Source organism: Rhinatrema bivittatum, chromosome 6 (genome assembly GCF_901001135.1).
Source record: "Rhinatrema bivittatum chromosome 6, aRhiBiv1.1, whole genome shotgun sequence".
Taxonomy (NCBI): Eukaryota; Metazoa; Chordata; class Amphibia; order Gymnophiona; family Rhinatrematidae; genus Rhinatrema; species Rhinatrema bivittatum.
This window is the reverse complement of record NC_042620.1, coordinates 128840041-128866171: the sequence shown is the minus strand read 5'-3', so window position 1 is coordinate 128866171 and position 26131 is coordinate 128840041. Positions and strand designations below refer to the sequence as shown.

Here is a 26131-nt window from a genome sequence, read left to right as displayed (position 1 = left end):
AGTACTGGCTTACCAGTTGCAGCATCTGGCAATTGTAATGTATGGATTTGTACAATTGGGAGTCGGGACTGGAACAAGATTCATCTGCAGGGCCCAAGGGATTAACAAAAACCAAAATATAGTCCACACTAAAGTTCTATTCTGAAACAGTAAAATCAAAAAGTTATTTAAAGTCCAAAAATCAGATAGGGAAGAAAAATCATCAAATAGTCCAAAGTGCAAAATAGGAGACATAACTTCGTAAACAGTTCACAAATCTCAAAAAGTTTAGTCACTCGTTCCTCACGCAGCCTGAGTCCCAAACAGAAGAATTTCCCAAAGATTACCACTAGGACCCTTTTCTTCCTGAGATCCCAGTGACAGACAAGAAACATCTCTTCTTTATCTCAAATTCACTGGCTTCAGACTTCCCAGGATGGTGTCTCTGTGGGTTACAGGGGTCCTAATCCTTTAAGATGGCCTTCTGCCCTTCCCAGAGAGAGACTGCTTTCTCCTGTGGATCACAAAACCCAGGCACCTCACTACAGCTCCTCTCCCTCAGCTCCCAAACATCTTACTCTCATCTTCAAGACTCCAGTTTCTCCAAGCAAAATACTCTTCTAATGTTTTGTGGAATCATCACAAAAATGCCCATCCCCTTTGGGAGAAGAATCCTCTTACCACTCCCACTACAAACGGACACATCCTGAACCTCCCATTGCTGAAAATGTCTTCATTGCAATGAGCAATATTCTACTAGTGATCGGGGTCCCACTTACCTCGGCAACACATAATAAGAAATGAAAATTAGAAATCGCAAAGGACAATTTTTTTTTCATCATACCACACACATAATTATAGTATACTACATTTCAGAAAAATATAAAAACAGAATTAGTGGCAGAACATATTAAGAATGTAACTCTCCAGGTGGAATACAGCTAGGGGGTCCATTTACAGCTGCTCTCTGGCCAGCAAAGTTAGCTGGATACACTCATCCAGCTATCTTAAAGGTAGCCTGATAAGTTTATCCAGCTAACTTTAGGACCTCTCTATGGCACAATCATTTATTTCCTGACTATTGCACAGTTAAACTGTACAACAAGATAAGTATGTTTAAAATGTTGGCTGGTCTAGCTTCACCAGTTTGGAAGTATTACATTTATTTTTTGCTGTCGAGTTCTAACTAAACAGTGTATTAGAGAAGAAAGATATCACAAACTCCTAATCATTAAAAAATACCCACTTTCTATTTTAGGTGTCTCAGATGTTATGATAATGTTCTTATATCCTGTTTGACATCTTTTAAGACAGTAGTGCCCTCCCCCTAGGCCAAGGCTTCCTAGATCTGTCCTAGTGATTCCACAGCCAGCTGGGTTTTTAGAAAAGTGAGATAAATTTACAGATAAATTTACAGACATTGAAAACCCTGTACATGCAGCTTTATCTCATGCATTTACTATGAGGCAGATTTTATAAAAATACGCGCGCTCGTACTTTTGTTCGCGCAACCGGCGTGAACAAAAGTACGCCGGATTTTAAAAGATACACGCGTAGCTGCGCGTATCTTTTAAAATCCGGGGTCGGCGTGCTCAAGGCTGTGCAAAATCGGCAGTCTGCGCGCGCCGAGCTGCACAGCCTGCCTCCATTCCCTCCGAGGCCGCTCCAAAATCGGGAGGGCCTCAGAGGGAACTTTTTTTTTGTCCCTCCCCCACTTTTCCCTCCCTTCCCCTATCTAAACCCCCCCCCCCCGGCCCTACCTAAATCCCCCCCCCCCTCACCTTGTTTGATGGAGTTACGCCTGGCCAGGCCCCGGCACAGGCCGCTGTGTCGGGGCACTCGTCCACGCCCCCGGACCACCCCGGACCGCAACACGTCCTCCCCCGGACACGCCCCCGGACTGCAGACACGCCCCCTGGACTGCCCATTTTAGCAAGCCCTGGGACTTACGCGCGACCCGGGGCTTTGCGCGCGCCGGCAGCCTACGCAAAATAAGCGCGCCGGCGTGCGAGTGCCCTGCGCGCGTAAATCCGGCAGGATTTACGCGCGCAGGGCTTTTAAAATCTACCCCTATGTGAATATCCTACAACCTCGACTGGTTGTGAGGGTTACCAGGGCAGGTTTGAGGTATATCAGAAACAGAACATAATGACAGCTAAAGAACTTAAGGTGCTTCTTGCTGCCCAATGCCAAAGACCCCAGCTGATCTCTTTCTTTCTCTTCACTTTGTTAAACATTTCTACCTAGCCTTTGAAGAATGTTCCTATATATTCGTTCCTCACTTTTGTTTTCCATTTTAGAGTATATTTCTTTTTCGGGTCAGTCCCTCTAAAGACTGGGGCCGTGGTGTTTCTTTCCCTGATTCTATCCGATACATTTTCAGTAACCCTGCAGCTTTCGTTTCATGTACGCTGGTTAACCAGTGGAAACTCGTACTCCATAATACAGAAGGAGAGATGTGGCAATACACTGAAAAATCGGACAAGTGGACAAATCGCTATGTTTAAATATGTATTTGTTTGATTCTTTATTTCTTTGTGCTATATTTAGCTCATGCCTTTTCACTGGTAGCTCAAAGCAAGTTACATTCAGGTACAGTAAGTAGGATTCTCAAAGAAAAGGTCTATAAAGCATTATTCATTTAGGGGCAGATTTTCAAAGGGTTATGTGCGTAAGTTACGTGCGTAACCCCGAAAACCTGCTCCTGCACGCGCCAAACCTATTTTGCATAGGCTCGGCGGTGCGTGCAAGCCCAGGGACGTGCGTATGTCCTGGGGCTTTGAAAAAGGAGCGGGCGGGGGTCGTGGGCGTGGCGCCGGTCCAGGGGTAGTCCATGGGCTGGGCCGGGGATGGCGAGTTGGCAGCTGGCTGGCGCACGCAAGATACGCCTGCCAGAGGCAGGCGTAAAAAGTCAAACAAGATGGGGGGGATTTAGGTAGGGCTGGGGGGTGGGTTAGATAGGGGAAGGGAGGGGAAGGTGGAGGGGGGGGAGAGGAAGAAAAGTTCCCTCCGAGGCCGCTCCAATTTCGGAGTGGCCTCAGAGGGAATGTTTTCCCCGATTTCCCTCCAAGGCCGCTCCGATTTTGGAGCGGCCTTGGAGAGAATGGGGTAAGCCATTGGGCTCTCTTAGGACTCGGCACGCGCAAGGTGCACAAGTGTGCACCCCCTTGCGTGTGCCAACCCCAGATTTTATAACATGCGCGCGGCAGCGCACGCATGTTATAAAATCGGGTGTACATTTGTGCGCGCCGGGTAGCGTGCACAAATGTACCCCGCGTGCGCTTCTTTAAAAATCTACCCCTCAATATTGAAAAGTGCTGAAAAGTTTATTTAGCGGAAAGAATACACATCATTTATTATATTACAACCACCATAACATTACTAAACAGTTCACACGGAAATTTGAACAAAGGAAATCACTGATGTTAATTTTATTTCTATGGAGAAATGTGTTTGAAGTTTATAAAATCTCCTTTCACTCATCCACCACATCTATTATAGATACAATAGTGACCAGATCATCTAAGCTCTCTAACACTGAGGATGTGCAGCTGAAACATGTTCATTTGAATCACTTTGTTTTTGTTTTTTGTCATTTCATTTTAGCTCACTTTAAATGGTTTTAATGATCATTAAAACCCATTTAGTGAGTGTGGACATGATGTAGTATACACTAAATCGTTTTAGTGCACATTAATCATTTCAGTGCACACTGAAACATTTAGCACATGCTAAAAATAATGAAAGCACACTAAACAAATGACATCACATCCTTACTAGAGTACCACTAAGACATGTGTACAGGTCTAGATTTCCCAGTACAGTTACATATGCAGTATTATAGAGAAGTCCTACATGTATTACATTTCATTTTATTCACTGATGTGTATATGCCATCTCTTTCTTTTCTGAAACCAATCACAGTGCTTCACATGCTTACATAGTAACAATAAATACAGCCAATATTAATAGCAATCACATAAACCTGACAAAAAATCCTGGCACTTTTTTCTTTTTTTAAATAAACTAAAAGAAACAAAACAACAAACGAAACAAGAAATATTTTTTAAAAAGAAGGAAAAAAAGCAATGTCTGTGCCCACCACTACTATTTACCCACTGAAATATCCAGAGTTATTCATTTCCCCACAGACCTCTATCTTATATTGACTTATTCCAGCTCTCCAGCTCAGAGCACGAGAATATCTGGCCAGACTAACTTTTTTTCTATAGCTCCTTGTGAGGGAGTATCCAAAAGACTCCCTCCAACTACCTTAAAACATAGACTAAAGCCATCTGCCCTGCTCCACCTTAAGGCACAGAGGTGCCAGAGTTTCTGAGTCCTGGGAGGTTCCTTTCTTAACAGTATAAAGATCAGGGCCCAGAACAGTTCGGAAGGCCCCAGGGAGCTGCTTCGAGCTCATGGTATGCCGTTGTCCATACAGAATATGTATGAACTGCTTTGGAACTTTAAAGGGAGGTGCGCTATTATTTTCTTATGCTATTTTCTTTGAAACTCCAGTAAATAAACCTTTTGTTCCTGATCAGATCAGCCAAGTCTTGCTGTGATTCTTGGCTGTTCTGGACACTGTGGCCGGCCCAACACTACACATGGTGGCAACAGTGGAACACAATGGCCTAAAGAGAGAGGGAACCACAGGAACAGACACATTGCTACAGTACAGAAGGAAAAAAAAAAACACACAGACTTTTTTTCCTTTTCCCTGTTTCCTGGGGCCTCCCTAGTTTCTTGCCTAAGAGGGTAGCCCGCTTGGAATAGATAGGGTTCAAGCTGTGAGGCAGGGCTGAACAGGCCAGCAGGATTTTTTTTTTCTTTCTCTCATTTTCCTGGACAGTCACTTGCCTAGCACTCCCCTTCCCTAAAAATGCAAGCAAATATAGAACAAGTAACACAGGTTCTGGCTACCAGGCAGCAACAGCTGCCAAAATGCTCTGCGGTTGCAGATAAACTAGCAGTTAGAGCTGCGTAAGCAAGTGGCTCAGCAGAATACCATACTAACTCAAGTGGTACAGGTGGTACAAACAGCGGTGACTAAATCATCTCCCTTGGTCACAGCCTTACTGAAGTTGTCTCCTGGAAAGGACCCCGATAGCTTCTTAAAGAATTTTGAGCAGACTGCTAGGCTGACCAGCTCGCCAGAAGACAGCTGGGTTGCCTATCTAGTAGAGATGTGAATTGTGTGATCGATTTTGACTGGGGGGGGAGGGAATCGGATCGTCGTGGTTTTGGTTTTTTTAAAATCGTGTAAATCGTAAATCAGGGGAGGGCGGGAAAACCGGCACACTAAAACAACCCTAAAACCCACCCTGACCCTTTAAAATAAATCCCCCACAGTCCCGAACTCCCCCAAAATGTCTTAAATTACCTGGGGTCCAGTGGGGGGTCCCGGTGTGATCTTCCACTCTCGGGCCACGGGTGCGTTAATAGAAATGGCGCCGGCGCTACCTTTGCCCTGTCATATGACAGGGCAAAGGTAGCGCCGGCGCCATTTTGGTTCCTGTCCCCCGACGTCACGAGCGCAGGAGGTTGCTTCCGGACCCCCGCTGGACTTTTGGCAAGTCTTGTGGGGGTCAGGAGGCCCCCCCAAGCTGGCCAAAAGTCCCTGGGGGTCCAGCGGGGGTCCGGGAGCGATCTCCTGCGCTCGTGACGTCAGGGGACAGGAACCAAAATGGTGCCGGCGCTACCTTTGCCCTGTCATATGACAGGGCAAAGGTAGCGCCGGCGCCATTTCTATTAACGCACCCGTGGCCTGAGAGTGGAAGATAACACCGGACCCCCCCCCCCCCCACTGGACCCCAGGTAATTTAAGACATTTTGGGGGGGGGGGGGTTCGGGAGGGTGGGGGATTTATTTTAAAGGGTCGGGGTGGGTTTTAGGGTTGTTTTAGTGTGCCGGTTTTCCCGCCCTCCCCCTTCCCCCGATTTATGATTTTTGATGATAAATCGGGGGAATTCCTATTGTATATCGCCTCTAACGATTTTTGATGATTTAAAATATATCGGACGATATTTTAAATCGTCAAAAAATGATTCACATCCCTACTATCTAGGTATTTTACTATTGGAGACTGTCAAGCTGCTTTCCAGACCGCAAACCTACTGGCACCATCAGGAAGTTAACCACCATTCTTCAGAGAGCGGGACTCACCCCAGAGACCTATCGACAATGCTTCTAGTCCGTCTTCCTGCAGCCGGGATAGAATCCAAGAAAACATTTCTATTAAGGATGTGCATCAGGTGCCCGATTGTTTGCGCTTTTGGGTTCGTGTGGCCGTGGGAAAATCTTGTTTTTCTGTGGATCGGCATTTTTTTTTTTTAGTAAAAAATCATTTTTCGGCAAAAAGTAATCATTTTAACAAAAAATAACAAAAAGTAACAAAAATAAACGTTTTTTTGTTAGTGCGCACTAATGGGAGTTAGAGCGCACTAACCCGAAAAATGATTTTCATGAAAATTCAGGGGGGAAAAAGTGTTCATTTCTCATTTTACCCGATATATAACGAATTAAGAAATATCGTACGATCCCACATCCCTAATTTCTATGGGCTTTGCAATGTCACCTGGAAATGGCTCACCTAGAGGAGAGGACTGGTGAAAAGGTCACCAAGACAATTCTCTTAGTGCAATTCCTAGATGGCCTCAGACAGCCCATATGGCAGTGGGTCTATCAACAACTGAATCTGATACTAGAGAAGGCCTTAGAAGCGGCTGAGGCATACTACCATGCTCACTCTATGCCTGAGACACCATGCTTCCCTGAGAAGTTATGGGATGGGTGTAAAGGCTGATGAGATCCTAACGGTAAGAGGCTCAAGCTGCCAGAAGAACTGACCCAAACATGAGTTGTAATCACTATTCTTAACTTGGGGAGTCCCCCATATTTCACTTGTGGAGAAAGTGGCCATTTTGCCTGAAACTGTCCACACTGTGAAGAAGAAGCTATGAACATTAATGCAGTGACTCCACTTTTTGTCATTTTGCAGACATTCCTCAGCAAGAGACTGGCACTTTTGTAATTTCTGTAGAATAGATGGCATTCCAGCACAGGATCTGGTAGATTCGGGAAGCGTGAAGACCCTCATTTGACATGAGTTGGTGAAATGGATCCAAATTGACTATGATAATGTGGTACTGTTAACAATATCCAACTTGCCAACTGGAGTTAAAGTATCATTTCGCCAACATAAAATAGAGGTGGAGGTTCTGCCATAATTCCCCTATCTCATCTTAATTGGGTTAGACTGCCAAAGTTTATAAATCTCTGACCCTGCTCACAATGGAGATGCCCACAACCAACAATGAGGAGTTACCATTCCCTGAACACTTCGCCATACTGGATATTGACTTGTTTCCTAAAGTCTTAAAAATGCCAACATCCCAGAATAGAGACAGGACAAGTATAGTTTTGCAGCTGAACAAGAGACCAAAGGGGAGGCTACCTCAGAATCAGAGGAAGAACCACCACACAGCTCAAATCTTATGCCCGACTCCTTTAATTGGGAAACAGGTAAATCAGAGGGCTTCAAATGTGCCTTTAAGTGGGCATGTGAGCATCTACAGAGGCTGGATGGTAAACCAGTTCTGGGAGCTTTGGTGACCTTGCCTGCTTCCCCATATTTCATAATGAAAAGAGACTTGTTATACTGAGTCATGAAAGGGACTGGTTGGGGGAGGGGGGGACTGATAGAGCAACTCCTAGTCCCCAAGGGCTACTGCCAAAATGTTATGCAACTAGCACATAATCACCTGATAGAGGGTCATTTGGGAGAGGATAAAACCTGGGAGAAAGTATTGGTACAATTTTATTGGCTGGGGTTATATAAACAGGTCCATTGGTTTTGCCAAGCCTGCCCTACCTGCCAGCTCACTAAGCCTGCTGTTGTTAGGATGGTACCTCTCATTCCCATGCCTATAATCAAAATCCCTTTTGAGCAGGAGGCCAGCAGAAAGAACAAATAGAGGTAATAAGCATATTCTCATAATTCTAGATTATGCTACCAGATATCCTGAGGCACTAGGGATGTGCAGAGGAATGGCATACGTTGCATTCGGAATTCATATTTGTCAGGGGGCAGATACATTGCCTTTGGCAAGGGGGGCCCCCGATACATTAATACGTTCATTCTTATTTGTTTCCCGGATAAAACTGAATTAACTACAACCCCCCACCCTCCTGACCCCCCCAAGACTTACCAAAACTCCCTGGTGGTCCAGCGGGGGGTCCGGGAGCTATCTCCTGCACTCATGCCCTCGGCTGAAGGTATTCAAAATGGCGCTGATACCTTTGACCTTACTATGTCACAGGGGCTACCGGTGCCATTGGTCAGTCTCTGTCACATGGTAGGAGCACAAGATGGCACCGGCCATCCATTGCTCCTACCATGCGACAGGGGCCGACCAATGGCACCGGTAGCCCCTGTGACATAGAAAGGGCAAAGGTTATCGGCACCATTTTGATTACTGGCAGCCGACAGCCCAAGTGCAGGACGTCGCTCCCGGATCCCCGCTGGATAGATACTGGAGCCACGGCAACCCCAAGACTATAGGATGAATGGATTTCTCCAACACAGTAAGTTCAATCTCCTTCTCCTTCTCATGGAGAGCGCTGGTGAGAAGCCGAATAGGAACTGTTATCTGGGAGATCCGCCCAGGTAGCAGTTCCCCATGGATAGAGGCGATCTACAGGACTTCAATGGCACAAGTAGGTATGCCCAGGAGGTGTACCAGGTCTTTCAAGATAAAACTCCCACCTGCTCCAGAGTCAATTAGAACCATGGTTGGAAAGGAATGGGAGTCCCAGGTTAGCATAACTGGTAAAGATAATTGAGGGGCCGAAGTAGTAGTGCCCAAGTTCAGGACCCCAACTGAACTTAGGCCCGGGAGTTTTCCAGACAGATAGGACAAGTCTGAAGGCAGTGGCCAGAAGCCCTGCAGTACAGGCACAAGCAGGAGTCCCTCTGTCGAAGATGTTCCTCCAGAGTAAGGCGCCCATGACCCAGCTGCATAGGTTCCTCCAACTTGATGTAGATTGAAGCCCACTACTAGTGGGCTTTGTGGAAGGAGGAGAGCGGGATCGCTCCATAGGTACATCGGGTGTACGAACTTCACGGTGACGTTCCTGGAGGCGGTGATCAATCCGGCCTGTCAAGTTGATCAGATCCTCTAGAGAGAATGGAAGTTCTCAGGCTGCGAGTTCATCTTTCAATTGGGATGAAAGACCATCCAAATAAATGGCTTAAAGACAATCTTCTTGCAACGCCAATTCAGTGGCTAGAGTCTGAAACTCAAAGGTGTAGTTGCTGAGGGATTTCTGACCCTGTCGCAAGCATAAGAGATGGGTACTGGCTACAGCCTGCCTGCCAGGATCATCGAAGCTCTGAAGAAAGATGGTCACAAAGCATGACAATTCTTGCAGAAGAGAATCTGAACGCTCCCATAAGGGAGAGACTCATGCCAAAGCCTTGCCTTCCAAACAAGAAAGAATAAAGATTACCTTTGTCAGTCCATCCTGGAAGATGGAAGGCTGCAGAGCAAACTACATATAGCACTGGTTAATAAACCCTCTGCTGAGAAGAGGGTCCCCATTAAAATGGGGTGGAGCGGGTAGGGCCAGCAAAGCCCTGGTGGGTGAAGCTGCGGGTAGTAGACTGATTATTGCAGATGTCAGAGCTGTGGTACTTGTGTGAGTATCCAACCAAGCGTGGAGACGTTTGACAGAAGAGGCCAATGCCTCTAGGAACCGCTGCTGTTCTTGTATCTTCAAGGCCAGGCCAGGAATGTCCTGGAGGATGGAAGGCTCCGCCAAATCCATGGCCTTGGCAATCTGTTGCACTGATGGTGGACCTTTGGCCTGAGGTGGGGTTGACGCTACCCGCAGGGCAAGCCCTACGGGTCCCTACCATCGAGAGGTGGAGCAGGCTAGGAGACAGAGGACAACTGGAGCTTCGCCAATACCAACCCACGTTTCCCTCAGGTTGAGCCCTTGGGTGCTGGGGCCGGCTGGACTTAGGTGGGCCTTCGTGTGATGACTCTCAGTTGGTGTAGACAAGGGTATGCCAGGAACCAGCAGAGGTATTGGAGGGCCGAGGATGGTCCAGATGAGGCAGGGTTCCAGAGATCCAGATGCCAACAGGAACAGAGTGAAGCAGGGGACGTCCAGGCAAAGATAGGCTGAAGCCTGAGAGGCCAGATCCATAGGATACTGAAGGAGAGTCCAAGGCAAGCTGGAGTCAGGGCAGGCAGCAGTAGGCAAGGTACCGGAAGCAGAGCTGAGGTAAGAGCCAGGAGATCAGATCAAGCATAGCCCAGACAAAGCGGGGTCAATACCAGAGAATCGGTCCAAGTGTAGTCCAGATGAAGCAGGGGTCAATACCAGAGAATCAGTCCAAGCGTAGTCCAGATGAAGCAGGGATCAATGCCAGAGAATCAGACCAAGGGTACTAGGAGCAGGCGAAGGAACAAGCAGGAACAGGAACCAGGAACAATGACAGGAACAGGAGTCAGGAACGATGACAGGAACAAGAACCAGGAATGAGCAACGAGCACATGAACAATCGTGGAGACCTGTTGCCAAGGCAGGGAAAAAGTGGCTGGGCCCTGCCTTTTATAAGGAGGCCCAGGGATTTCATCATCCAGGGCCACCAGCTAATTTCCCGCCACAGCCGCTTTAAGAGTGCTCGAGTCATGCGTGCGCCTAAGTCAGGGCCCAGAGGAAGCAGGACGGCGGCATCACTCCGCGGCCCACATGGGGAGACCCGCAGGGGGAATGAGGAACCACGCAGGAGTCAGAAGCGGCAGAAGTGGCTGCAGGTGCTCGGGGACGGAGGCGGCTGCCCACCACTGCAAGTGAAGGTGAACCGGAGCTGGCAGCTGGATTCCTGGGGTTAGTAGGCCCAGGCCTAGGCCTACCATGGCCGGGACGTGTAACAAAGATGGCAAAAATTGGGACTTACTGCTGCCCTATGTACTATTTGCAATCCGTGAAGTTCTCAAGAGCTTGATGGGCTTTTCGCCTTTTGAGCTATTGTATGGTAGAAGAACGAGAGGCATATTAGATGTGGCTCGAGAGACAAGTGAGGACGGAGGAAACCCTGGACACAATCTCATGAATTATGTCATACAGATGCAGGAGTGCCTGAAGAAAGCTGGGGAGGAAGACCACTTATGCATAGGGAAAACTCGGACTGCTGACACCTGGGTGTACAACTATCCCACGATTCAAAACATCTTATATCCCAAAGACCAGGTTCTCGTTGTCTTGCGTTCTTCAGAAATCAAGTTGCTCACCCACTGGCAAGGGCCCTTCGAGATTTTGGAAAAAATTGGCCCAGCTGATTACAAAATAGCCCAACTAGATAAAAGGAAGAAAACTTAGATGTACCATATCAACCTATGTAAGAAATGGGTTTCACAGGAGTGTGGAGTGATACAAGGAGAATCCAGCCCAGAGCTTGGACCTGTGACAGACCAGACACAGGTGCCATTTGGGAAAGGGCTAAAAATTTCCCAACTAGCAGACTTAAAGCGACTGCTTGAGCAGAATAGGGAAATCTTCTCTAGCTTTCTGGATCACACCCACTTAGTCCAACATGATATCGTTACACCACCTGGAATCTCAGAGACCTCGTGGAAGGAGGCTAACCAATGGGTCAATGCTATATCAAGGTACACATTATATCGCAATGATAGAGAGGATAAACTTGATGGGGGTGTGGCACTTTATGTCTGGGAGGTTATAGAGTCCAATAGGATAAAGATCATACAAGAGACTAAATGGTCAATAGAATCTATTTGGGTAGAAATCCCATATAAGTTGGGTAAGAGGGGGGATATGATAGAGATCTTTAAAATCATGAGAGGTCTAGAATGGGTAAATGTGAATCGGTTATTTACTTTTTCGGATAAAAGAAGGACAAGGGGGCACTCCTTGAAGTTAGCAAGTAGCACATTAAAACTAATTGGAGAAAATTATTTTCCCTCAATACATAATTAAGCTCTGGAATTTGTTGGCAGAGGATGTGGTTAGTACAGTTAGTGTAGCTGGGTTTACAAAAAGGTTTGGAAAAGTTCTTGGAGAAGAAATCCATTAACTACAATTAATCAAGTTGACTTAGGGAATAGCCACTGCTATTACTGGGATCAGTAACATGGGATCTACTTAGTGTTTGGGTACTTGCCAGGTACTTGTAGCCTGGATTGGCCACTGTTGGAAACAGGATGCTGGGCTTGATGGACCCTTGGACTGACCCATTATGGAAATTTCTTAAATTCATATGATTGTACTGCAACAGCCATACTGAATTCCAGAAGCCAGGTGTCACATTATTGAAACAGAAGTGAAGGAAATGCTCTGGGCAGGAGTCATAGAAGAATCTAATAGCAACTGGTCTTTGCCCATAGTCCTAGTACCAAAACCAGATGGCAGCGTTTTTATAGATTTTTTATGAGTCAATGGAGTCTCCAAACTGTATGTTTACCTGATCCCTAGGGTGGATAAGCCAATTGAGCACCTAGGAACAGGTCATTTCATCTCAACCCTGGACCTCACCAAAGGATACTGGCAAGTACCTCTTACACCAATGGTGAAGGAGAATACAGCCTTCTTGACACTGGTGGGACTCTTCCAGTTTATGGCCCTCCCGTTTGGTCTCCCTGGTGCCCCTGCAATATTACGTTGCTTGGTCAACTGTATGCTCTGTCCACACCAGGGCTATGCTGCTGCATACTTTGACAACATAGTGGTCTACAGTCCTGATAGGATGACACATCTGAGCCAACTTCAAGTTGTACTGTCCACTCTGAGAAAGGCTGGGTTGATGGCGAACCCAAATAAGTGTTTATTTGGAGGACAAGAGTCTAATATCTGGGCTATACTTTAGGGAAGGACCAAGTACACCTGCAGTCCAGGAAGATTGAAGCAATTACCAAGATACCAGTCTCACAAACCAAAAAGAAGGAATGAGCCTTCCTAGGCCTTACAGGCTACTATAGAAGGTTTATACCTAAGTTCTACGAGAAGGCAGAACCACGTACATGGCTCTTACTAAAGAAATCACTGAAAAAGTCCAATGGTCAGCTGAGACAGAGAAAGCTTTCCGGGAGCTTAAGGAAGCGATCTGCTCCAACCCAGTCCTAATAACTCCAGCCTTTACAGAGTCCTTCATTGCTCAGATATATGCCACAGAGATTGGACTGGAGGCGATCCTCAGCCAAACGAAGGATGGTCAAGAGCATTTGATAGATTATGCAAGTCAGAATCTGCTACCTCGGTACAAGGAGAAGGAAAAGGAGGCCTTAGTGGTAAAATGGGCTTTATAAGCCTTACAGTATCACCTCTTGGGACAGCAGTTAACTTGGTGACAGACCACCAAACACACATATGGATAAATCAGAGCAAGGAGAATAACTCCAAGGTAATGAGGTGGTTCCTAGCCTGCAACCCTTCCGTTATATAATTTAGCATAGAGCCAGAAAAAAGAATGTCAATGCTGAATTTTTATCAAGAGAAGTATCCCTGAGACAGGCAGGTGCTCACCCAATTAAAGGTGAATTAAGGGGGAAGGTATCTGAGGGAGTATACAAAAAACTCTCTCAAACCACCTTAAAACACAGAATAGAGCCATCTGCCCCACTCCACCTTAACGGTAAATAATCCACAGGGATATTTCAAAATAATTCTCTATCCATCTGATAGTTACATACACATAAAGAGAATAATTTATGCATATAATATGTCAATACAATAACTTTATTGATATCACAAAATATAAAATCACATCTCTTCTAGACAATGTTAAAACTCACTAACCATCACATAATACACCTACCATTCATACTATTAAAAAATTCCACCTGAAAACATAGTGACACTATCAATACATTTTTTAATACATATTTCTATCCATGTGTGCAATATGTACTCCACTAGTTATTACTTATTCTTGATTATCTATTACCGGGTACATCCGCAAGCCTTAAACTGATTATCTCATCAAACGTGTTTGAAATATATATTTTATATCGCTAAACATTCAAGTTCCTCCTCAATAATTCTTCTCTCTTAAATTCCTTTGCACACCACGGTCAAGTATCTCCCGATCCGATCAGGCTCTTCTCCAAGTTGCTTTTAGAAAGAACAACAATTTTCCTTCCGGTCAGTCCGTTCCATCCAATCCGTCCGACAAAGATCCTTGTGTTAGGGAATGTCAGTTTAGTGGACCCATGGGCCGACCTGCAGGAGACTGGGAAAGGTATTCAAAAGTTTCTAGTATACCACAGGCCAGGAGGCAGATGTTCAGGCTGGACATAGAGGTGCTCTTCACCCTGGAAGCTGGTACTCCCCCGGGAGGAGCCCATAGGAGCCCAACCGCTGGGACTTAGGTGGCTTCACCCATGGAAGCCGAAGCCCCCCTGGGAGGAGCCCGTAGGGGCCCGGCTGCTGGGACTTAGGCGGTAGTGGATCAGGACTGGGAACTGGAACCAGACTAGGGCAGTAGGTCAGTACTGTAACGGGGCTCGGATTCTGGAACCAGGCAGGAACTGTAGCAAGACTCGGGTACTGGAACCAGGCATGTACTGTAGCAGGCAGGCAGGAACCAAGCAGGTACTGTAGCAGGCAAGCAGGAACGGAGCGCTTAGCAAAGTAGGATGCTCCGGGGCACAGCACAACAGGGATCCAGTAGGTAAGCCCGTTGCAAAGCAAAGACTAGGTGGCCACGGCAGGCTTATCAAGGCCGTGGTGTCTGACGTCAGGATTTGGGTGGGGTCACCACTGGTGGGAAACGGCCTAGAAAAGCGCCCAAGTGGCGCGTGCGTGCGCCTATTTATTTATTTTATTTATTTATTTAAGTTTTTTATATACCAACATTCAAGACGGTGGTCCCATCATGCTGGTTCACAAGAAACAAGGGTGAAACTTTACCATTTAACAAAAGTGCAGAAAAGCAGTTACATATAACAAGGAAAACAATAACTTGGAATGAGAAGGGAAATGAAGATTAGATAGTAAAATATATGTATAAATAACATTGTGAGAGGTGGCTATTAACGCTAATACTAGCGGAGCTTGTTGCATGAAGGGGGATTAGATGGGGTTGGAGTTAGGAAAGGCCTGCGTGAACAGCCACGTTTTGAGTCTTATCTTGAATGTTGAGATGTTGGGTTCCATTCTAAGATCCGGGGGAATGGAGTTCCATAATGTTGGACCGGCTGTGGAGAATGCCCGATCTCTAAGCGTGATGTGTCTGGTAGTCTTGGCTGGAGGTACTTGAAGTGATCCTTTGTAAGCATCTCTTGTCGGTCTTGTGGAATGGTGTAATCGGAGGGGAATATGGAGATCGATTGGGGCTAATTGATGGATGTTTTTGAAAATGGTGAGAATGGCCTTGTAGATTATTCTGAAGTGGATGGGCAGCCAATGGAGGTCCATCATAATAGGTGTTATGTGTTCTCTTCTCCTGGTGTTGGTGAGTATACGGGCGGAGGCATTTTGTACCATTTGTAATGGTTTGGCCTAGAGACGGAGCGTCCATGGAAGGCTTCCCAGAGGTGCGGCCCTCGCTGGGACGCCGCCGAACAAGACAGGAACTAGGCCAGTGAAAGCGGGAACAAGTCCAAAAACACAGAGGTAAAGGTCTGGTCGTGGTGCTCGCTGCCAGAACCGCAACACCTTGTTTCACCCCCTACCCGGGGCTTCCTCAGGGACTCACCAGTGTAACAGGTACCGACTCCCCACCTACTCCCAAAAAACATAAAACCACATTTAGACATCCCTATAACTTATCAATATCTTAAACCCATAAATTTTTCAAAAAGGCTCCAAACTAACCTTAAAGTACCCAAGCCGTCTCACAAACGATATTAAACTTCAAACCTCCGTTTTATCAATATCCATTAACATCAGTGTATTACTTCATGTTTATAATCCATATCTCTAAAAATCAAACAGGCAGCTACCATGAATATGATATCTTTTTATCCAGACAAAAAAGTTACCATACACCCCCTACCCATAGGAAGTACTCACCATTCAACCGGAACCAACAGGTATCACATGTCAAAGAACTTCATAGTGTCAAGTCACTTCCTCCTACTTATATATACCAATCCATCAATACTTAATTCAATCAGAAAATGAAAGACCTCCCAAATTCTAAACACCTACATACCCATTAGCTCACATGCAAAAATGTGTTCCATTCTATAGGGCCATTTAAACCCCCGGGGAAGACAGTACCCCATTTAAAAATAAAATGCTGTTCAATCTGTCTCAACATAGATGACAAATCACCCCCATTGGGTAAATATACCTTCTTGATAACGAAAACTTTTATGGGTTGAGCATACTCAACCCAATGATCAACTAAAGGTGCATTCACCTTAACAGATCTAATCCTACTTCTATCTATATAAATAAAAATGTTAAATAGTTTGTATGTCGTCGCTAATCTCGCCAACCGCTTAACCGAATGCGTTCAAATTTGCACACAACATTCACTTCCCAAACGGGAAGGATCTTATACACTTACATTACATATAGGTCACACCTGTGACAGGTAATACAAGTTTAAAAATTGATTACACAAAACAGCGACATCTGGTGGCCGTCAGTGCAAGCGCAACCTCTTGCACCTTTCACACACACTCACACACCACACCCCACCCCCACACAGGGCTATTGTCTTTCATTCACACTCCCTCATAACACACAGAAATTCACACTCATCACACCACACACCCCCACCCACACGCCTGCCAATGTCACTTACTTCACCCACCCTCCCAAAACACGGATTCCTGGCTGCTACATTGGGAAGCCACGCATTTCACACACCCTCTGAATTTAAATTAAAGTACCCTCTTCCACCCACCCACGCACTGCACTCCGATCACACACTACACCTGAAACAAGTCCGTGCTTCTCCGCCAGCACCACAGGAACGGTCCGGGACACATCGCATTCAGTAGGGCTGTCAGATGCCAGCAACAAAAATGGCGCCGGCGGACCTTGCCCTTACTATGCTATACGGAGACAACAATGACGTCGGTACACCATGTGACATAGTAAGGGCAAGAGCCCGTCGGCGTCATATCCTCAGCGGACATTTGCCCTTACTAGGTCAGGAATCCTGACGCACATCTTTCACCGGTGAAGTTTTGCGACATGGCAGCCGGCGGAACAAACCCTAGCACACACCCTCGCCACCGGCTGGCAGTTTACACAGGTAGCCGGGGAGGAGCACGGTGGGGGACCGTTCTTATTTTCTGCCACGCGTTTTTCACAGGGGGGGGCACTCATTCTCCACATCTCCCGAGAGGGGGCTGTAGCGTGGGTTGCTCTATTTTGCCGGGTTGGGGGGGGGGGGGCCAGGAAGGTGTGCTTGCATATTTAAACTATTCTTTGCTGGTGCTGTTCATATGGGGTACAAAAAAAAACAAAACACAAACTGTAACCTTTACTGCTCTGTTCTGTTTTTTCAACTTAACCAGGCTCAGCCACAGCAACGTGTGAACCGATTGCTTTCAAATTTGGACACAAGCTTCACCTCACATACGGCAAGGTTATTCTACACTTACGTTACATATATGTCACACCGGGGGCTAGTAAAAAAGTTTTAAAATTTGGTTCCACAAAACAGCGACATCTGCTGGACGTAAGCGCAAGGTCTTTACACTTTGCACAAACGCTCACACCCCACACACACGTGACCAATGTTTGCGATTCACACACCCTCCAACCAGACACAAATCCACCCTCCTCACACGCCCCCGCACACATGCCAATTGTACTTACTTCACACACCCTCCAAAAACACACAAAACCCCACAAAATTCCAGATTGCTACACCAGGAGGCCACTCACATGCCACATGTTTGCTATTCCCACACCCTATGAACTCACACAAAAACACCCTCCTCACACTCCCCACACCCATGACTTTTCTACTTACTGCCCACACCCGCAGAACGCACGCAAAACGGCAGAATATTTCGGGCTGCTCCAGCTGGGGGGGGGGGGGGAGAGCAACACCGCTGCCAGCAATCAAAATGGCTCCGAAGGCTCTGTCCCTTACTAGGACACTCGGGAATGCCAATTGGGGCAGTAGCCCATGTGACATAGTAAGGGCGAGGGCCCGTCAACGCCATTTTCTGGTCTGGCAACCGGCGCACCTTCGCCCTTACTATCTGAGCGAGACGACCGCTCCCATTGCTCCATCCCACTGACAGAGTAAGTTCTAACAGCCGTCGGAGACAGTTTCAGTGCTGGCTGCCAAGGGCCCGGCACTAATATTTCCATGCCGGAACGAACGCCCGCTCCACCGACTACCATTTTTGACAGGTATCGGCGGGCCTGCAGGGGGGGGGGGGCGCGTGTGGATGTTCTTGCATTCATGTTCGGGAGGGGCCAGGGGGCGGTTATCCCCATTCTCTTTTCTTTCTTTTCCACTTAACCTGGCTCTGCCACTGCAACGCGTGGCCGGGTACAGCTAGTGTTCTATAATTCGCAATTGGATTGCTCTAATAGTTTGACCAATGTACACTAGCCCACACGGGCATACAATTGCATAAATGACCCAACTCGTATCACACGAAAACAATTCTGGCAACCTATAAGGATATTTCAAAATAGAATGTTGAAATTCTTTGAGCAGCAGGGCATGTTTACAAATAGAGCAGGCACCACAAGTGGTTTGACCATGCTCTTGATCAGCCCGTCCCTTCAATCTACAAAGAATTATTGAGGAGGAACTTGAATGTTTAGCGATATAAAATATATATTTCAAACACGTTTGATAAGATAATCAGTTTAAGGCTTGCGGATGTACCAGGTAATAGATAATCAAGAATAAGAAATAACTAGTCGAGTACATATTGCACACATGGATAGAAATATGTATTAAAAAATGTATTGATAAATGTATGTAGTGTCACTGTTTTCAGGTGGTATTTTTTAATAGTATGAATGGTAGGTGTGTATGTGATGGTTAGTGAGTTTTAACATTGTCTAGTAAGAGATGTGATTTTATATTTTGTGATATCAATAAAGTTATTGAATTGACATATTATATGCATAAATTATGTGTATGTAACCACTCCACCTTAAGGCACAGATGCACAAAGAATTCTGGGCCCAGGGAGGTTCCCATCCTAACAGTATAAAGGATCAGGATCTATAATGGTTAGGAAGACCCTGGGAACTGCTTTGAGCCCATGGTATGCCCCTACAGAATATGTTGAAAATGCTTTAGAACTTGAAAGCGAGATGAGCTATTGTTTTGTTTTGCTGCTTTCTTTGAAACCCCTATAAATAAACCTTTTGTTCCTGACCAGATCAGCCAAGTGTGTTTCTTGGCTGTCTGGATGCCGTGGCCTACCCAATGCAACACTCCCATTATTTTCTATGGAAAATCATAGGAGCCAGCCCATCCCACATTACTTCCTTGTACTCCCTCTGATTCCACTGGAGTGGAATCAGAAAAAAGGTCCGGGTTTATAACCATTTCTCACTGCTTTTCTCCTGACAGTTCCACAAGGGTGCAACGAGTCACTGTACTTGTCTGTCAGAAAGCAGCGTTGACAACCCCCTACCTACTGCACAAGCATCTCAACACACAATCCCTCTGAGCCCCCCCCTTCCCTGCTCTCCCACTTACACCTCTGATCTCACAAATATACACTATCAGAACTTATCCTGAATGCACTTTTTTTTTTTTTAGTAATAAAACCAATGGCATCCACATAACTATGTACTGTCCTTAAAATACATTACAGACTGTATCCAAGTCAATCTGCCATTACCTACTAATTGTTGATGGAGCTTGCAGTAAAGATTAGCATGTTGGTAGGAATTGAAAAGCAAAAACCAGCATTATTTTTCACTTTTGTTTCCATGAAAAGGGCACATTCTGACTTTTGAATAACTTCAGCAAGCATTAAAAATGAGTGACATAGCTCTCTGCAAAGCAGGGCCGGCTTTTGGTGCGTGTGACCTGGGTGGCCACCCAAGGAGCTATGTTAAAGGAGGTGCCACTGCCCCCTCCCTCCCACACTCTCTGTAAGGTGTCTGCAAGTAGGAGACTCAGAAAGGCTGTGTAGCAGGAAGAAGGCTTCTATCTGTGGTGGTAGGTGAAGAATTAGCCTGCAGGGAGGAGGAGGAGGAGGAGGGGAGATGATAAAAAGAGAGGGATGTTCCTGGTGTAGGAAAGAGAAAAGAGAGAGAAGAGGATACTAAGGAGAGAGAGTGGGAGATGCTGCCACTGTGGGCAGGGGCAGAGAGAACAGGGCAGAGGAGATACTGATGCTGGGCAGAAGGTGAGAGAAGTGTTGGGCGTAATGTTGCAGAGTCACTGCCAAAGGAGGGAGTACTGTGCCAGAGCGAACATCAAGGTGATGGGGGGGTAGGGGAGTGTCAATTTCAGTCTTCGCACAGGGCACCAGTTATCCTAGAGCTGGTCCTGCTGCAACTTTGCCAATGACTTCTTGCCATTAGGAAGCTAGCAGCAGAGAAAACTATTTTATTTCAGGAGAAAATTGGACACTTGTTACAATTCAGCTGGGAAATGGCACATAGAACATCAGCAGACTGGGTAATTACAGGACACTTCATCCTAGTGCAAATGTTTCAGGGACATTTCCCCTCTCTAAAGAATAACGGCTTCAGATGAAAATAGTGAAAAATCGATAGGCACCCCAGACTCTCCAGCACGTGGCAGTCAGCACGTTCAGCTCACAACTTGTAGGCTAGCCTTTAGAGAGAGTGCAGTGTTAGTTAAAATAGAGACAAACATGCATTAATTGAGCAGAGTAAGACAGTACCTGAACAGTACCTTTCATGGCGGGTGGTGTGTACACACTCTGCTTCCTTTGCTTAGGAGATGCATTCTGTGACTAAGAATAATAAAAAGGAACATGCTTAAACAACCACCGGTGGTTCACACTGCAGTATGTCAGACAATTACCTGAAAACTTTGTTTTCCTTTAGGTTTTTATTTTTTTATTCCAATGAAACAATCTTTTTATAACTTGTGACCTTTGAGTTCCTCTTGTTTCAAATCTAGTAGATAAGAGCAGTGGCTGCTAGAATTTGATCTGGTGATATAACAATCTTTAATTTACTTTATTTAAATACTTGTCTGACTGTTCAGTAAATGATCCTCTGCATAAAACCATTAGCACTATTAAAACTGTATGTTTTTAAAAATTGATAAAATGAAAATCCAGATATCCTTTAAAATATCCTTTTAATGTGTCCCTCATTTCCACTTTACAGAATATTCGTTCCTGTTGCAGTCTTACCATCCAACTTTTCTTTTTAAATATTCTAAAACAGATGTAAGTTGTAGGGGAATAGAATACCACAACCTGCAAAAGTGGAATGGGAAGCAGCCTAATAAAATTAAAAGTATTTTATTTATTTATTTTATTTTTAAAACTTTTATATACCGACGTTCATAGGCATATCACATTGGTTTACAGATAACAGGGGATAAAAATATATTGCAACAGAGAGGGAAATATAAAGTTACATGTAACAAGGTCTGGAAAAACTTGGAGGGGTTGTAGGAAAAGGTCAGGTGACCTAGGCAAGAATTTTAAGAGAAGGAACTATAGGTATAACACTATGTACATAATATACCCGAGTTAAATTAACAGTGAGGATACGGAAAATAGCTGAGGGAGGGGTCTCTAAATAATATACCTGAAGTACAATTCAGAATCCCCAAAAGAGCCATTCTCTTGGACTATCTACATAGATCTTTTGTTTTCTCAGTCTCATGCCACCTTGTGAACAGGGAAACCTCTTTATCCCAATCACATTCATACTATAAAATCAATCATATTCCTTTTGAATAGTGAAGTCGGGTGCATTGTGTCAGGCAGTTAAGTATTCTCTCAGTACATATATACAGAGTATGTGTATGTGTATATATATATATATATATATATATATATTTATGTATGTGTGTCTAGCCATATACAATAATGAAATTTCATGCAATGTCATGTTGTGTGCTGGATTATTAATTCATGCCAGATAGTAGTACTAGGTGTCACATGTTAATAGAAAAACATCATAATGTTTGAATACTCCTATTAAGGCACCTTATCCAAAGTATTTCCAAATGGATTGCATAATCTGTATCTTTGTTTTAAAATGAGATTTCATACATAATGATTCAGTGATGAGATATCTTGGTATAGCAACACAGAATATACTTAAGGAATATCCAGTATGTTCTGAAAATATTTATCAGACTTTGGGGTAGATTTTAAAAGGTGCACGCGGCAGTAGATTTGTTCGCAAAACCTGGTGCGAACAAATCTACTCCGATTTTATAACATGCGCACGCTGCCGTGCGCATGTTATAAAATATAGGGTTGGCGCGCGCAAGGCTGCGCAAAATCGGCAGTCTGTGTGCGCCGAGCCACGCAGCCATCCTCCGTTCCCTCCGAGGCCGCTCCGAAATCGGAGCGGCCTCGGAGGGAACTTTCCTTCCGCTTCCCCCACCTTCCCCTCCCTTCCCCTATCTAACCCACCCCCCAGCCCTAATTCCCCCCCCCCCCACCCTTTATTTTACAAGTTACGCGCACTGGCCAGCTGCTGGCGTGTCATGTTCCGGTCTGGGAGCTGGTCCGGAGGCCGCGGCCACGCCCTCGGAACGCCCCCCGATGACGCGTCAGCTGCGACATGCCCCCGACATGCCTCTGACACCCCCACCCCAGGAAAGCCCCGGGACTTACGCGCGCCACCGAGCCTCTGCAAGATATGCTCGGCGTGCACAGGGGGTGGAAGGGGCAGCTTTTCGGGGGTTACACGTGTATCTTACACGTGTAACCGTTTGAAAATCTGCCCCTTTGTGTTCTCAGCGTTAATTCATTGCTCACCGAAGTACTCTATATGATGTGCTTTCTGAATCCCTGTACCTTGTGAATATATGCAATATACTGTAATATGTTGTCATATGCATAATGGGGTAGATTTTAAAAAAGAGCGCGCGGGCGTACATGTGTGCACGCTACCCATTGCGCACACATGTACGCCTGATTTTATAACATGTGCATGCCGGCACGCACATGTTATAAAATCTGGGGTCGGTGCACAATTGTGCACCTTGCGCGTGCCAAGCCCGCTCTGAGCCGCATTGCCCTCCCCCTTTCCCTCCCAGGTTGCTCCAAAATCGTAGTGGCCTCGGAGGAAACTTCCTACCTACCACCTCACCTTCCCTTCCCCTACCTCCCCCGCCCTTTCCCCCTACCGTTGATGTTTTTATCTCGAAACTTACTTCAGCCCTGGGCCTGAAGTAAGTTGTGTGTGCCGGCCAACTGCCGGTGTGCGATCCCCAGCACAGCAGCAAATATGGCCGCTGTGCTGGGAGCCTGATCCTGCCCCTGCTCTGCCCCTTCTCCACCCCTTTTTGCAAGCCCCGGGACTTACACGCGTCTCGGGGCTTTACGCGTGTCGCCGGGCCTTTTTAAAATAGGATTTACGCGCGTAACCCTTTTAAAATCCGGCCCAATATTTCTATGTCTATTTGTTCCAAAAGAATATTTATGACCAGACTGTTGGTGAACAATGACTCCAAATTTTAGAATGGCCAAGAGTGCAAGAGCTCAAGAACAAAGCCAAACACACATTCCTTTTGTAAACTACTATCTTAGCAATCATATGGCATGTATTAGATGGAGCAGGATTTCTCAACTCGGTCCTCAGGAGATGCCTCACCAGTCAGGTTATCAGGATATCCACAATGAATATGAGATAGATTTACATGCACTAACTCTATTTGCAATCAAATCTCTCTCTTGCATATTCATTGGCTAGGTGTGTCCTGAGCACTGGATTGAGAACCCATGATATAGAGACATAGGTAACAATTATAAATGTAGTTATGCAACATTACATTATGTGAGTGTAAATTCACTTTTAAGTTAATTACCTAAAGATAGTAAAATTGTAAAGTCATCAGCACAAAGATGTAAAGGGGGCTATACTGAGCAGGGTGGCAAGAGGTGAATTACCCAAGTAACTTTATCCAAAATGTTCAATGGGAAAGAATCCCTCTGAATATAGCCAAGTAACTTTAAAGCTCTCTCAGTACGTTTATTTGGAGTACTTTAGACCTGCTCTCCACCACAAACCAGCTTAACTGGCTAAACTTCGCTGGGTAGCATTGAATATTGAGGCTACATGGTTAAATGTAAGCCTAGCACCCAGAATAGCCCCACTCCACCTCCTTTTTATCTGGGAAAGTTCTAGCCAGATAATGACTTACTTCGTTAAAACTTAATCCTCTGTGAGGGGCATGAAATTCAAAACCTCAGGTTTGTCTCACAAAGTCCCAGATTTAACTGGACAAACCCACTGAATAATATTGACCTCTAAGTCAGGGGCTCTCAATCTTTTTCGGAGCATGGCTCCCTTTGCAAGTTCCCAAATTTTCACGGACCCCCTCATGCTGCTCTTTCATTTTTACCTGAAGTTATGTACCATATATAGAAAAGCTTTTAATGTACTAGCAAAGAAATAATTATATGCACACCAGACTCATTTATAATACATAAAACTTGTTTACAATGTTTACTGATATAAACAGAGTAGATACAATTGCATAGCACAGCAGCAAATATGGAAGAATTTACTCATATTCAGTAACTTATGTAGTAACTACAAGTACTCACAGAGCTGGATCTGGAGTGACTGGGGGAATGGACTGGTAGAGGAGGATAGGGAGAGAGAGTGACTGGAAAGGTGGGAGAGAAAGAGAGACAGACTGGCAGAAATGAACTAGTGGAGGGAGAGAGAGAGCCTGGTGGGGGACTCGTAGAGGGAGAGAGAGTGGTGGAGAAGGACTGGTAGAGGGAGAGAGACAGAGTCTTGCGGGGATGGATTGTGGAAAGAAAGAGAGAGAGCAATGTGAGGCTGGACTGGTGGAGGATGAGAAAAAGAGTGACTGGTGGGGATGGACTGGTGGAGGGAGAGAGAGGAGAACTGGGTGGGATGGCCTGTGGATCAAAGACTGAGAATGAGAGACTGATTGGGAAGGGCAAGGGAGGGATGTTTGAGAAAGCCCCACATCATTAAAAGGGACATCCCAGCCTCCACCCCTAACTGGTAGTTTTTGAAAATTATTACTATTTCTAAAGAAAATCACCTGTGACAGGGAAACCACCCTATTAATTTGATCTTGACAGGGATCCAATGGCTCTCTCCACACCTGCCTGTTACCAAATTCCATATAGGCAGAGATAGGATATCCTGGCTCATAAAGTAAGAGGCACTGCTACAAAAAGTTTGCATCATTATTGCAAGGTGCTAGGCATGCATGTCAGTGGTATCTCTAGACAAAAGAATCTTCAAAGTAACAAAAAAATCCCTGGCTAGTTTCAACCACTAAGTAAAATTACTACTAAAATTATTCAAGAGCATCAATCAAAAGTTCTTCTATATAGGAGTGGGACAAGTCCCAATATAAAACCTTCATCCTACATTTTCCATTACTCTGCATTCACAGAAATTCTCCCAACAAAGGGTGCAGAGCAGAACAAGGAAATTTCCCCTTACCACCCACTACAAAAAAAAACCAAAAACATTCAAATTCTGTTGTCACCTCAGTAACAGCAACAAACTCCATCCACTACCAGAATCATTGTAGAAGACAAAATCCTGCAAAAAATGTACTCAGAATCTATTGGAAGTCTGCTATGCCCTAACTACCAGACTCAAACAGAAACCACTTTACCTATGAAAAGGCAATACTGCAAATATTACAACAGGCCCTAAAACACCAATACACCTTTACAAGGAAAATGTTGCGCCCATCGGTCGCAGGCAGCTGTGACCTTTGCTGCTTACCTTCTTTCTCTATGCAGCTTCGAGTCTGTGGAGAATGGCGGCCTCCGCTTCCACACGCCAACCCTTATGGCGTGCTTGGGACAGCGTGGGCACTCCTGGCAGCCAACTTACATCCGGGGTTACCTACGTCACATCATTGACCCTGAGAAGATAATGCTGGCCGCTACCCATTTGGTTCCCACAGGTAAAACGGTGGTTCCTCTGTCTCTAAGGAAGAAGCTGTTGAATTGGGCTCACGACTCTAAGTTAACAGGCCACCCAGGACAAGCCTGTACCCTTG

At 45.6% G+C, this 26131-nt stretch overlaps 1 protein-coding gene across 1 annotated transcript in view; it reads right to left on the bottom strand.

Annotated features, from left to right (window-relative positions):
- Window positions 1–26131, bottom strand: part of PPP1R1C (protein phosphatase 1 regulatory inhibitor subunit 1C) — a 180796-nt gene that overhangs the window by 51454 nt on the left and 103211 nt on the right. The window contains exon 5 of the mRNA XM_029605922.1: window positions 20825–20885. Coding sequence (XP_029461782.1) covers window positions 20825–20885 — 61 coding nt within the window. The remainder of the gene's footprint in view (window positions 1–20824; window positions 20886–26131) is intronic.